The 15,543-nt window shown below is 38.3% G+C and overlaps 1 protein-coding gene across 1 annotated transcript; it reads right to left on the reverse strand.

Moving 5' to 3' along the window:
• Window positions 1-860: 860 nt before the first annotated feature.
• On the reverse strand, window positions 861-2,264 carry LOC117295033 (free fatty acid receptor 4-like). The gene has a single exon (XM_033777597.1). It carries the CDS (start codon window positions 2,160-2,162, stop codon window positions 1,083-1,085), a length of 1,080 nt encoding a protein of 359 aa, XP_033633488.1. The 5' UTR covers window positions 2,163-2,264; the 3' UTR covers window positions 861-1,082.
• Window positions 2,265-15,543: the final 13,279 nt, after the last annotated feature.

The following is a 15,543-nucleotide window of genomic DNA, read 5'->3' on the forward strand; positions in this document are numbered from 1 at the left end:
GTCCATGCTTAGAGTTTAACTTCCTTTAAAAAATATGGTAAACTTGTAGTAAAAAAGTGGTTCACAAGTCCACAGCTAATTACAAAAATGAATAAATAGATTGAAATCTTACTTATCATTTTTTAATTGAAATCAACTTATGAGAAACAAAGTTTCAAATTTACATCAGTTTGATTATCAACTTTAAGTTCAAAAACTTTCAAAAAGTTTGTTTCTGTTTTTATTGTCTTGGATCTTTGTCAATTTTTTTTACAATGAATAAAAAATGTCATTAAGTCCATGCATCGGAATCTTTTGAAATTGTTTTTATTCTCACAGCTAAGGTTGGTCAAATTTGGTCCAGTTTCATAAACAAATCATGCCTGGAATTACATGGAGTCCAATACCTCTGTTGCCCATGTCTTGGCCTTGATGCCCCTTCTAAAGCTTACCATCGACGTTAAGGTTCCCAATGGTAGTACTCTTTGCAAACTCAAAATGGCATTGCCCTCCTCAAGGATGAAATTCCAGGCTTGAACAATAAGGAGGAAAACGCTATTTACAAATTAAAGGTGTAATACTGATCCCTTTGGTATTTACACAACTGTACAGTATAATTTGTAACTTACAAATGGACACACCTTCTTGTATACTGCAAAAAACTGGTGGGTTGCAATTGACCCTGTTGGTATCTATAAATGTGCCAACTCCAACACATTGTTAATTATAGACGATGTGACCTCTGACGTCACACGAAAACCATAACATGATTCGCGCGCATACCGCCGGGCAAAACCTTTGTGTTTTGGCAGCCAGCTAGAAAGTGTATGCAATCTTACCATGACTACGTGTCTTTTTGCCCGGCGAAACATGACGTATACAGTGTTTTTTCAACAGAGGGCGGTTTGAATGTAAACATAGGTCACATCGTCTATAAGTAACAGGGATAACTAACACTATGTTTGTCAAATAGATACAGAGCTAGAGTTTTTGCAGTGTAGGTTAACCACTCTAGTCACTACTGTTGAAATTGCATGTGCGTTTTTTCCTTAGAGAAGTTTGAAAATGCCATTAAGCATGTGGCAAAATGCTCTTTACGAAGATCAGGAAGGCGTTTCTGCTTCACAAATGTTGTTCATGGGGTTCTCATGACACGCATTCCCGTTCTCAAATGATGTCCTGTTCCGTACCTTCCCGCTCAGTGTGCGGATGACCTGCTGATGAATAGAGCCACCGCCCCCACCAACTGATGAGTTACTCGCGGTCACCTCCTGGCATTGGCTCTTACAGAATAACCTCGCAAAGCGTTTTCGATACTGCGCGTTTAGGATACCGTAAACCACTGGATTAACGGCCGCGTTGGCGTACGTCACGATAAACACAGCCGTGATCTGATACGATTCCATACCATTCCTGTCATAGTCTGCCATAAGGGCGATTATCGTCATGGTTACCGGTCCCCACATCAAAACAAAAACTGTCACCATGGTGATAAGCATCCTCATAACTCTCGCCTCTCGCTGTACATTGGTAGAGGCTTTTGCAGAGCTTCTGTCTGTCCTGGGTGCGGCTACCATGTGCTCCCGCATTCGCTGTAAACTCATGGAGAACTTTCTCATAATGGCGCGGTAATTCCTGGTGATTATAGACATTGGGATTATAAACACCACAACAATGTTGATGCAGGAGTAGATCAGAGGCAGATAAAGGGGGCCTGGAAAATCAAAAGTGCACACCGTGACGTTACGCCGAAGCCCTGTGTGGTTATCCTCGATGGTTGAGTCTGTGGTTCGGAAGTACAGAACCAATGGAAGGACGAAGATAGCTGCTCCAATCCAGACGAGTAACAAACGCAACAATGTCATATTTAGCGTTGATCGATGCCGTTGTAACGACACGATAGCCTGGTAGCGATCCACACTGATTAACACCATAGTCCAGACGCTGACGATACCACACACAAACTCAACCGCCGTCAAGAGGCGACATAGTACCTCGCCAAAGACCCATACCCCAGTGACCCTAGTCACCATTACCAGGGGTACCATGAGGGTGAAGATGAGGTCAGATAGGGCCAGGTTGGTGATGAAGAGATTGGTGACTTGCCGAATAGCTTTGAATCTCACAAAGAATGAAATGACTAGAACGTTTCCACTGATGGAGACCATAGCCATTAAACCCATGATGGTGTTTTCGAGTACGTAACTTTCCTTCCATGGTTTGTTGAACTCTGAGAAGAAGGTGAACAATGATTTGTTGGATGCAGAGTCCACGATGTAAGACAAACCCATGATGACAGTTAGATCTAAAAGTAAAAACAAATGAAGTGGAAGCAGTTTAATTTTTCCCTTCGCAGAACTCGGGGAAAGTACTGAGTATACAAAATTGTATTATTTATCCTCGATGCAAAAAGTATGTCTTTTATAGGTTTCCACTGCTAACAAACTCTGCCTCTAGTGTCACTGGGCTAGCTCGATGGTCTATATGACTATATGAGTAAGTAGTGCGGGCATAAATGACCCCGTTTGTCGAAAGTGGATCATTCAGGTGGGTCGTTCTACATGTATGTGGGTACTTGATGGAGGTGTAACGAAAAATCCCCCCTCTTTTTACCACCACAGACAGCAAACGGGAAGGTCAAAGTGTAAGACTTCACAGTTTAGATGATACGCTGTTGAGTTTTAGTTCAATTTTTTAAACTAAGATCAGTTACGAATTTTCTGTTTTTTAACCCAAATAACTAGTGTAAATACACCCCCTCGGTTAAGAGTGTACGAGTCCGGTAGTTGTGTTGTCGTCTGCTACATTTTGATCGTGTTCGAAACATGATCTGTTACCGGACCGGACAACAAAGTCCGAAGGGGAAGGCCAAATACAAAAAGTAAAGCACGTAGCATACGCCTCTGTAGGAATTATGAAAATGAAAAAAAAGGAGGAGGAGTTACGTGAAGACGTCAAGATGCTAGTAATGAGTCAACAGATGATGATGATTTCGAAAATGAAGGGGAGGAGGAGGAGGAATTCCATGAAAATGATTGTGATGAATCAACAGATGCTTAAGGATTATGAAAATGAAGAGCGGGAGATGTCCGGGGAAAAAAACATTGATTTTTTTTCGCTTTAGAATGCCAAACTAATGTTTCAAAATGATTGATTTTTCAATCCAAACAGATGGAGTTTGTTTGATTCGTTGGATACAGAGCTACAGTATTATCAACGGAAGATATTAAAGGCACTAGACACTATTCATATTGGTAATTACCCAAAATAATTGTTAGATAAACACTTACTCGGAAACGAGCAATGGAGAGCTGTTGATAGTATAAACCATTGTGAGAAACGGCTCCCTCTGAAGTAAGGTAGTTTTGAGAAAGAGGTAATTCCTGACCCAAATAATATAACTTTTTATGCATCTGAAAGCACAACAGAATTGTGCTACAAGGGTGTTTTTGCTTTCCTATTCTCATGCAACTTCGGTGACCAATTGAGTTAAATTTTCACAGGTTTGTTATTTTTATGCACATAATTGTATGTTGAGATACACCAAGGGAGAAGACTGGTCTTTGACAATATTACCAAAGGTGTCCATGTCTTTAACAATAATGGCAACTGAAAAACGGCGTACAAGTGCAGTTGGTTATTCCTTTTCTTTTGTGCAGATATAAAGTTTGAATATAGAATAAATTTGTCAAAAATCTTGTGAAATAATACTGCTTGTTAAAACTTAAATGTTTACACAAATAATCAAATTGTCGGTTTTTTTTTTACAGCTCCCTTATAAAGATGTGTGTTTTTTTTCTAATGACAACTATAATAAAAATGACATAATTTACATAAGATTTAATTTTCCAATGTCTTACATGTTAAAGCCATTGGACACTTTCTGAACAGAACAAAAATTAAAAGTTCAACAATGAGACATTTATGATAAATGAGGAGTCTGTCTTCCTCCATGGTCTGATGTTGTAACGTACTTTGCCGTACAGAGTGTATTATCCGTCCAATGTTATTGTGTACTTTAGTTCTGCCGCCGTATGTTTAATGTTGACACTTTACACAATGACATAATGTAACGTTGCTTTGCATTTTTTATTGAAGCACGTTTCGAACGTCTGTTTTAAAATTCCTGTATTGGTTATATTCATCACTGTCAAGTCCAAATCTACTGAAAACAGTCATTTTATATATACCGCGTATATTTTGGTACATTTTGGGCTGAATGACGTACAAACATATAATTTTCTAATCGAGTTATTTCGATCTTTTAGTTGCCGATATCATTGATTTGATTAGGCTCTTGAAAAACAAATTAACTTTGAGTAGGATTTGATTAACTGTGAGAGCAATTTGTGAAGGCTTACGAGTGCGAAGCCTGCATACATACATTTATTTTTGGTTTTTAAAGCCCGACTCTGTAATCTAGGGCGTTCTATATGGGTAAATCTTCACTATGAATTTGATATAAATTTAAAAAAATTAACTAAAAATGGAGAAATCACATCCCTGTAATATAAGATGTAGATTATATAACCTAATATCTGTGCCTACGTCAGATCATGGAGGAAGAAAATAGTTCCTCCATGGTCAGATCGAGTCAAAAAAATCCACAAACAATGCAAATCGGGGAGCCATCAGTTCGCGCGAGAAGCAGTGATCTCGCGAGAGCACTAATCTCAACGCGTGGGGCCGATTTAACGACTTGTCCACAAGTCTAGTGATAACCAAATCATCTTAATTAAGTTTCTTGTTTTCGTTGTAGCAACCTAAGTGATAAATCAAATTACAGGTGCTAAAGCAAACACCTTCGTCGGCAGCATGCTGACTCCGGAAAGATCTCACTCTGAGGTTGGCAGTTCTGGATGTCATATCCAATGAGGCGGGAAAGTTTTAGTTTGATTTGCAAACACTTAACAAATAAATCGAGAGGTTCTTCCAGCATTTCTGCTGATGTTTGTTTGAAGAAGTTCAGGAAAGATCTCACTCTGTGGTTGGCTCTTCTGGATGTCATATCCAATGAGCCAGGAAAGTATTAGTGCGATTTGCAAACACTTACAAATAAACCGAGAGACTCGTCCAGCATTTCTGCTGATGTTTGTTTGAAGAAGTAAAGCATAATATTATAGTACAAACGTTCTCGAGTGTTTTTAGGCAGTTCGTGTTGTGTATAATTAGTTTGGATAAAGACGTCATTATAATCGCAATATTGTTTAAATGAGAACATAGAATTAGCTGTTGCAAACTACTACTACCAACCAAAAGTACCTTTATACATGTGATGCTAACAACATTAAATCTGACGTTTCGACCCAAGAAGAGTCAGTCTGTTGACTCTGCAAGGGTCGAAACGTTAGACCACCAAATATTTAACGTAGGGTACTTTTTAAAGTCTTGAGTGTGATAGTTTTTCCCCCACAAAATGAGAGTAACGTCGGTATTTTTTAATCAAAGATTTCACATTAGTTTAGCCTGTATACTAGACTTGTGGACAAGTCGTTAATGGTCCCACGCGATGAGATGGATGAGTTGTGGCGGTGCTCTCGCGAGATCGCTGCTCTCGCGCGAACTCTCTGGTTGCCCCAGTTCACGCGAGAGCAGTGATCTCGCGAGAGCACCGCAACAACTCAACTATCTCACCGCGTGAGATAGAATTGAGTAAACTTTATATACGTCGTTCGCAATTTAAAAAGAACTGTTATCGCCCAATAATAGTGCTCAACTTTTTGGTTTTTACTGAGAATTAGTCAATGAAAAGTGATGAACAAACTCTCTCAGGGGTGAGCAAACTCTCTCGTAAACACGTTGGTAGCATCACTTCAAAACACAATTTGTGCTAATGACATTCTGCAACCGTTCTCTCGCTGCTTAAACCGCGTCACCTGCAATGCTATAACAACATAATCATGTCGTAACTAACCATAAAACGCCGTATAGGTTTTTTGTTTTTCAACATCCAAGCACATTCAGCGCTTCAAAACAAGAGCAATTTTGCAGAGGTATATACTATCTCACAGAACAACTCAACAATTCCAGTGATCCTTAGACTCTGACGTCATCAGTTAGTTTACGAAAGTGTGTTTTCTTTGAAGCCGTGTGTATCATTTGTCACCAGGCAACAGTGAAGTGCCGCCCAGCTCGCTTCGTGTGTTTATCCATTTTGGCAAGTCCAGCGCTATCATATTATTTAGTTTTTATATAAATGAGTTAGTTAAGAGTGAGTATTTAGTGCCAACTCGTTGTTTGTTTTTATTTTTAGACGAGCATTTTAAAAGAGGGGGTTTGTTGAGAAGATCGCCCAATAAAAAAATTAATTTTGTAAAAAGCATTTTTAATGGAAAAGTACTTGGTGTCCATGGACCAATTTCATAGCGCAGCTTAACGGTAAGCAAATGTTTGTGCTAACAAAGTGCAGACAAAAATTGCTTAAACTAAGCGTATTGCACAGGGCCCTATTTCATAGAGCTGCTTAAGCACAAAATTTTGCTTAAGCAAAAAAATCCGTGCTTAGTAAAATCAGATTACCGGCCAATACTCCAAGTAAACAACTGCTAGATATCAGTCACAAGCAATGTATATGGCATACAATTTTGGCCAGTAACATGTGTGAAATAAGCAAGCTAAGCAGCTCTATGAAATTGGCCCCAGGTTAGCACTGGTTAGCGATCAGCTTGCGCGGTCTCACCGTGGATTTGCGTCGTGTGACGTCATATATTTTCATACAGAAACACCGGAAGCATGCCTTTTCGTGCTTATACCGTAATGATAAATAGCAGCCATATGAAATGCAAATCGCGCAGTAAGCACAAAATCCGACATTAAACAGCTCTATGAAATTGGGCCTGGGTATGTGTATAAACTCCCTGATATCAATAATTTAACTTCAGAATGGACTGGAAGAAATACGCGTCACCAGGTCATCCCACACATCCTCTATGCAAACAATCCAAGAGGAATAATTAAATTTGGCGGCAAACAGCATTCTTGTTTGTTCTTTCCCGCGCGAAAACCTTGGGGTTGCACCCACAAATCATTATCATTTTGAGTGGTTATACGCTTTTGGCCCAATTTCATAAAGCTTCTGTAGCAGGGAATACTGCCCGACAAAATGTCTTTACTATATGCAAAAGTTTAGTCGGACACCAGCCACATGAGTGCAAACCTAGTTTAACTTTGACTGGTAGCCTGTTTCTGCTAAGCGATGCTACTTTGTACTTAGCGATTTTTGTGCCTACAGGTATGACATTGGGCCACGATGTTCAATTCTAAGAGGAAAATAAAGCAGCTTTAGGCCCCTAAAACATCTAAACATCATTGCTTAGAAAAAGTGTAGTCACCAACCAAACTTTTGTTCAACTTGCACTGGACTTGTTCTACTGGGACAAGCGTATTATGTGAAGCACCATTTATCCTATATAAGTGGCTTTGTGCAATTGGGCCATGCAGTGCTTCAAACTGAATGATATTCGTTGACAAGTATGACAAGTATTTTGTAAATTTGCAAACATCTGATCCCGTTCACACGCTCTAGCAATGCATCAATCAATTCCATCTTTTTAATGAGTTTGCTGATTGTTTGGTTGTTTGGGGTTGTGGTATCATCATTTAGCAATAGTGCTGTCACCATCTTTAGTCATAATCCCCGTATCCCATAACAGTAATGATTGCTCATTGATCATTGTGCAAAAAAGAACCAGACTGTTCCTCCTTCCAGTCTCGGATTTGAATGAGAGCAAATCAAAATGGCTGCACCATGATTAGGATCTCATTTCACTCAGTTATTCTGGATTCGTATGTTATACCTGTGAACATCAGGTAATCCAGTGACGTTTTGGGACTCAATTCACAGTTCCAGTTCCATTCTTGACCTACAAACATGCTTTTTACTCTTTCCTGTTTTTCCAATAGTAGTGAATATTGATCCTACTTATTTTATAGTCATCATATATTCTGGCATGCAGTCTTCGGTTGTTTGTATTGATTTCAATAATGAAACACAACAGATAGCTGCTGGGAGATGATTGTATTGTTGCACTTTGACTGTCTCGTGTTCTAATTAAGACGCCGTGAAGGTTGGGGCAGCCATATTTCTTTGCAAATTCGTTTCTTAAACAACAATCACAAAGAGAATTTAAATTTCAAATAAAGTATATCATTTTAAAGAGACGCACGACTCAAAGGGAACGTGCTATCGTTTTTTTATCACAGTGTTAAAAGTAAAGTGAAATATTCCGTAATTTCGCCGTTGTTTAAGGACTTTCCGTATATGCAAATATTAATTATGCTAATTAGCGTAATTGCTACCAACCACATTTGGTGGACATTAATTATTCGCTCCGGATTTTCGGCAATTTTAACTTAAAAACACGATCACATTTTGAAATGAAACTTTCCTATAGATGTTCTATTGTGTACTTGTGTACTTGTGTATCCAAACACCAAAGGTAGCATATAAACATTCCCTTTAAAAATGACTACATTTCTTAGCCCTGCTCATTTTGTTGTTAATACCTATCAATCAATTATTATCGTTCACTGATAAGATCCCAGTTATGAAAATAGCTATCTACATACACATTGAGGTTATCATAAAACTGATCATTTGCCGGGTGTCATTGCTCAGTTGCAAGAACTAAAAAAAATTCTCCGAACGAATTTTGACTGCAGGATGATAATTGAAAACGAAAAAAATCAAACTAATTATATAAAAATGAGATCAAAAATACAACATTGAAGTTCCTCTGGGTTTTTTTTTTTTTTGGGGGGGTGACTATCAATGGCAAATCGGGCATGCGTCTTGTTATGGTTACCACAACAAATGTTGGATCACTGTCCTAATTTTCTGCAATCAATAAAAGGTATTTACCTTACACGTGCTTAATTAAAAATGGAATTTGAAGTCTCTGGCTGATGTCATATACATATACCTGTAAGTGTAAGCATGTGGTTTTTTTGCCTTCATGCCTTTCAATATTACAAGTGCCTAATATAATTCTCTACGGGCCGTGGTCCCAAGCCGTTGTTAACCGAAATAGTGCCGTTACTGTGAAATGAATCAATATTGAGTTTGTTGCTATTATTTGCCTACTCCCTTCAAACATACCGTTGAATGCTAATTTAATAAAACAGTTTATATTATTTAACGGCTTTCCTTGATTCCACAGCACCAATGTGTACTAATTTTACAAACTGTATAATATCAAAGTCTCCCTTTTCTCGAAATGAAGGGATATCTTCACACGTCAAAAAATATCCGTATATAGCTATTGATGACGTCAATGGAATGGGTCTAAAATATACACACAGATCGAAAATTATCTATTACGTGTAACATAGAAGCTGATTTCGTAGAGCTGCTTAACGGCAAATTGTGTGCTTAGTTTGCGAGTTTCAAGTTCATATAGCGCTGTAACCGTAAGCACAAGTAAAGTCATATTAACATTTTTTAAAGTGGTCACTGCACGAAACTAAACGACGTCACAATTCAAATCAAGGTTGAACTCGTGGCCGTTGATGAACGCCGTGTCCTGCTTCCTGTGAAAATATGTTTTAAGCTACTCTCTTCGATGTAAAAGAGTGAAAAACACCACTCTTTACAATTCGAGTTGTCCCTCATAATATGGCTCTTTAAAAAATACTTGGTTATTTCACTATTTTAGAGGAGTTTCACTCCGGGACAGATTGAAAATCACTCAAAAAGATGCAAACTTCAATCAAAAAGACTAGGAGGCCAACTCGAAAAAGAGTTGTCCCTCATATGGCTCCAAAGAGTGCCTTTTCACTCTTTTGCATTTAGAGAGTAAGCATTTTTTGTCTGCCCCAGTTAGCGGGAAAATTTGCTTACCGTTGAACTTGGGCCCGTTCATACCTCCTGCGAATTCGAATGCTAAGCGGATTTTGGTGACGCAGTGTTCGTAAGACTTTACACCGGACTTTTATTTTCTTCAAGATTGGCGGATATCAAACGTGTGTTATCTTTCTCAACACTTATGGTCATGGTTTAATAATAATAGACACACGACTTTCTGTGAACTGTGGCCCTTTTCCAAACCACAAATTCGGGCCTATAAACCTATCAGTCACCTGTAATGTGTGCACTTTCAGACGGGACTTCGAAAAGGCTGATGAAGCCTATTGAAGCTGAAGGCGCGATTTCGAAAATTACCATTGGTCGCACCATCCCAGCATGACCCGACGCCATGTCGATGACACAAACCTTTTAATGACCACAATCCTCGACAGCTAGGTTATTAATTGGTGCTAAATTGCATTTTCTGGAAGTTTCCCATTTTTTCAAGTCAGATATTATTTCCAGAATGTTTGACCGATTTGTGATTGATGACTTAAACGCTAATCCGAAGCTATTAAGAGTATTTGTATTAAACTAAAAATGAAAATCGCTACGCATTTATGAAACGTTTAGTTGTGTGACCGACTTATTTGCGAAAAATGGGAGGTAAATAAAAGACAATTTTTGTCAATGAGTTGGGATGTTAAAGGAACACGTTGCCTTGGATCGGTCGAGTTGGTCTTTGAAAAGCGTTTGTAACCGTTTGTTATGAAATGCACATGGGCTGTATGGGCAGAAAGATGTTGTAAAAGTAGAATACAATGATCTACACAAACATGCCTCGAAATTGCACGGTTTTCCTTTTACCTCGTCGTCTAACACGGTCGGCCATTTATGGGAGTCAAATTTTTGACTCCCATAAATGGCCGACCGTGTTAGTTCGCACAGGAAAAGGAAAACAACGCAATTTCGAGGCAAACTTGTGTGGATCATTGTATTCTACTTTTAAAACGTCTTTCCAACCAAACGCATTTTATATTTAAAAAAAAAAAAACGGTTACACACGCTTTTTATAGACCAACTCGTCCGATCCAAGGCAACGTTCCTTTAAATTTGCACGGGATAATGAATATTGTTTGGTTTTACCATACATTAAACATGTGCGTTTTTCCCGATGTGAACAAAATTCATACGCACATTACTCTGGTGGGATTCGAACCAACGACCTTTTTATAGAGCAGATGTCTTATCATATAGACCACTGAAATGTGCCCGTTAGTTGGAAGCAGTTCAAATATTATTTTGTATCCCCGATGTAAATTAACATCTATTAATTGTGTGCGGTACCCGCTAAGGACTAGGTCAATGCAACAAATATATTGGCATGACGTTTCGACCATTAGCAGAGTCTTTCTCAATATTTAATAGATGTAAATTTAAATCGGGGATAAAGACTATTAATTTTGGTTCTACCCATACAAAACCGATGCGTATTAGCAATTTCTTGAGCTCTGTGAAAAAAATCGCATGCATTTTACTCGGGTGGGATTCGACCCCGCCCGAGATTGCCCGGTAGCTAGAGGCAGTTCAAGTCCTACGTTATTGCAGCGGGTATAGAGAGATGCAACTTCTATTTAATAGATGAAAATTTACATCGGGGATAAAGAACACTAATTTTGGTTGTACCCAATCCCCATTGTTCAATTACAACATGTATCAAAATAATAATACCGGCATAAACTCACCATAATCCAAGATACCATTGGTCAAACTGAACTGAAAAGCGATAACTCTATCCTCCGCACCGGTATATCCGTCAATGTCCAACTCAAGCCACGAAGTGTCTGATTGAATGCGTCTTATACGGAGCACAACCCTCTGTTTTCACGGCACACAAAATTCTACATACTGCGTTGTGCAAACTACAAAGATTGGAATACGGTGGCTCAGAGGAGACACCACGTTGTGTTAGGCTACGTTAAAGGCACTGGACACTGGTATATTATTACTAAAAAATAATTGTTATATCACAAAAATTCACTTGGTATATACTAGCTTTGGAGAGCTTTTGGTAGTATAGAAATCATTGTGCATGAGAAACGGCTCCCTCTGATGTAACGAATAGTTTTTGAGAAAGAGGTAATTTATCACTCAAAAAGAAGGCCAATAAAGCCTTTTATAGGCATCTGAAAGTACACACAGTTTGTGCAACAAGGGTGTTTTTCTTTCTTTATTCTCTTGCAACTTGACGTCCAAATGTTCACAGATTTTGTTTTGTACATGCATATGTTGGGATACACCAAGTGAGAATATTGGTCTTTGACATTACCAAATGTGTCCAGTGCCTTAAAGATTTAAGTTAAAAACAATTCAAGTATTTTAAGTCTACAACACTCATTTGATGAATCTACACATTTATTAATCATCATGAAACAAAAATTTACTTGTCTTCTTTTCTGAAATGCTTCAATGATATCAAATTATTGTTTGACAAAGACAGAACGTTTCGCCCGCCTAATTTTGAGTTTGCTTGTTATTAGAAAGAATCCGGTTGCCCTCTTTTTCACACCAATTCCGAGTTTTATTTTAAAGCTCTAGAAATTTTTCTTCAACCCACATTATTATTAAAAATGTCCGTTTGAAAATGATCAAAATTTACGATATATCTTCCTAAGCCCCTGATTAATTACTATTATTGAATTGTTATGACCTTTGTTTGTTTTTCATTTTAGATAATGACAAATCAAGTTCAATTGGCTAATTACACAGATAAGAGCTATTAATGTAGGCCTACCGATACTGCTGTCATCGCACTGGAAAACCAACCAGTATACCGGGTACATAGTTAAAAATAGCGGGAAAATCATTTGTGTTTAGTATACAGTGTTGGATGCACTACAATAATGGAGAAATGTTCAACCAAGCGCCAAGCCTCATGGTGGGGGCCCTTCACCTCGGGCTGTCCCCCTTACAACGTGTCCCTATTTTGCTGGGTCCGTTTTCCTGTTTTAGAGAGGCCAAGATGGACTACGGCCAGTTCGGGGTGTTCCGTGTGTTTTTGTTTTAGATGAACATAGCCCAATAATTCAGAGGCTACCTTCTGACAATAATTAATTGTTTACAGTCTAATTTGTCTTGTATTGAACCTCAACGTGGTTCTTGCGCGGCAGTTTAATTATTCAAAAAGAATGGAGAAAAAGATAAAGAAATTTGTATAAAGGATTTGGGTACTTTTTTGTAACACAAAACATAATGTCCACAGATGTACATTAAAGCCATTATACACTTTCGGAACATAAAAAAAAATGTTCACATATTTATAAATAACTTATAGGGTTTACAGAAGGTAATGGTAAAAGACTTCTCTTGAAATATTATTCCATGAAATGCTTTTCTTTTTGAGAAAACATTAAAACAATTATCAATTCTCGACTACGAGAATTACGGATTTATAGTAAACACATGTCATAACACGGCGAAACGTGCGGAAACAAGGTAGGGTTTTCCCGTTATTTTCTCCCGACTCCGATGTCCGATTGAGCCTAAATTTTCACAGGTTTGTTATTTTATATATAAGTTGTGATACACGAAGTGTGGGCCTTGGATAATACTGTTTACCGAAAGTGTCCAATGGCTTTAAACTTGCTCAGTTTGAAGATAATGATGGTAGAAAGCTTCCCTTAAAATATTACCTGCTGAGGTGTTGTATTTTTTGAGAAGAATAGTAAAACAAGTCACTCAAAAATGTTGATCTCAGCAAGATGAAAATTATTTTAGCATGTAAAAACGTATTTAACCAGGGATGGTATACCATAACTCGTCGTATTAAAATACGTTTTACATGCTAAAATTGAGACAAAAAATAATTTTGTGACATTGTTTTACTCATTTTTGAAAAACTACAGCGCCTCAGCAAGTTAAGGGAAGCTTTCTTCTATCATTATATTCAAACTGTTTAAGTTTAAAATCACCTGGAAGTGGTATTTTTTCAAAATAAAGCTTTTGTCACTAATATATGTGTTTTGATGAGTGGAATGTGAATAAACAGTTAACTAAGGTTTAAAAAAAAATTAGTTCTTATGTTATTTACAAATTTAAGAGTAGACCCTGACCCGAGAGGGCGCTGTTCGTGACGTCAATCGAGGCAGACTTTGCCCGTAATGTGTAGAGTAAACACAATTGCAAAGTACATGTACGGACCAAGTCGTGAGTTTGTACGTTTCAAAAAAAAAATTTATTTTTTATTTTCCGGCAATGCCGACCAGGTGTATTGCTGCTGAATGCAGAAAAACACTTTTTTGAAATGTACCAACTCACGACTTTGACGTACATGTACTTTGCACGTGTGTTTACTATACGCATTGCAGGCAAAGTCTGCATCGATTGACGTCACAAAAGGGGTAGGCGGAGTCAGCCCCCCAAACAACTTTATATATTTTTTAAACATATAAATCGTGACAAACAAATACTAAAAAAATTGTTTTATTGTTCGTAAGCATATACTCTTATGTTTGAAAGAAAAAAAAATTATATTTCCAGGTGACTTGGACATTGTGCACTTCTGGTGTTACACAAATTATCCATATAATTTTAAGTGTGTAGCCAGTGTCCCAAGGGGCTGAAGGATGGAGTTTCAAAAGAGGGCGTTTTTAGAAGTATTGTACAATGCATGCAGTGGACAGAACCTCAGCAGGGGAAAAGAATCTCATGCCATACCGGAACTATAAAACAAGGGAGGAAGCATAAAAGTCGGAGTCTGTGACTAGAGAAAGACGGGTCATCTGTTTAAAGTTATTCGCTGCATTTTTTCTTGAAACTTTGGAAGCATCCTGTCCTCCACACGTCCTTGGTGTGTGGAGGGATATCATGTTTGCAAGGTTGGGGTCTTGAGTTGTTACGTCCTTCCCCTCCTCCTCGGTATAACCCACTATTTCTCGGGCTCGTCGTCGTCGTCGTCCTATGAGTCATGGATGGCCCTTTGTGACCCTGGTTATGATGGAGTTCCACTTCTGCCTATCCAGTGCACATCGATATACATGTAGGCTCGCTCAGTGAAAACAATCAAAGAACACGATAATAATTTCAAGCATACTTTCATACGGCGTATAGATTACGAACAAGATTATGAACTGCAACAGAGCATTGATCTATGAAAAGAGCTCGATCCTTCTTCTTCCATGGCAAAGCCTCACTGCTTATTATACATATAATTTCTATGTAAATTGAGGGCGTTAAGTCAGCTTCAAAGTCAAAGGCATACTATGTTACTATGGATAATTGATTTGAATATAACATGTCCCATCTCAGCCTCGTTTTACACTTCGTCCCTTTTTTTTATTATGGCAAACAGCTTTATATGTCTCAAAATGTTTTCGAGATACTGTTTTGCAATAGAATCGCATGCCAGCCCTGGAGGAGCAGTGCTGCCAAGAAGACCTGATGGCAGCAAACGAGAGGGCTGTTTAGAGATCGATGTTGGACTCAAAAGAATGGCCGAGCTGTTGTAGTAGCATGGAGGAATTTTCCTCCATGGTAGTAGTAACCATAGACTCAATGATACTGGAACATAAAGATCAACGATGTCATATCTATTTTCGTCCTCTGACTCACGTCAAGTGGTCCTTGCCCATTCAACATTTGACCAATGACAGATCCCCAAAGTGACATCACTCGCAGAGCACCTCAAAAAGATTACGTAATTCCAACCGTAAACAAATAACGTGTGTTGTTATTGAAAGCATGGACCTTTTGAGCATGCGCAGTTCGCATGATGAGTCATG

This window comes from Asterias rubens, chromosome 9, assembly GCF_902459465.1.
Source record: "Asterias rubens chromosome 9, eAstRub1.3, whole genome shotgun sequence".
NCBI classification, from domain to species: domain Eukaryota; kingdom Metazoa; phylum Echinodermata; class Asteroidea; order Forcipulatida; family Asteriidae; genus Asterias; species Asterias rubens.

Bases quoted from the DNA above. Each gene is read 5' to 3' on its own strand.
- LOC117295033 (XM_033777597.1), bottom strand. From the start codon at position 2,162: ATGGGTTTAATGGCTATGGTCTCCATCAGTGGAAACGTTCTAGTCATT.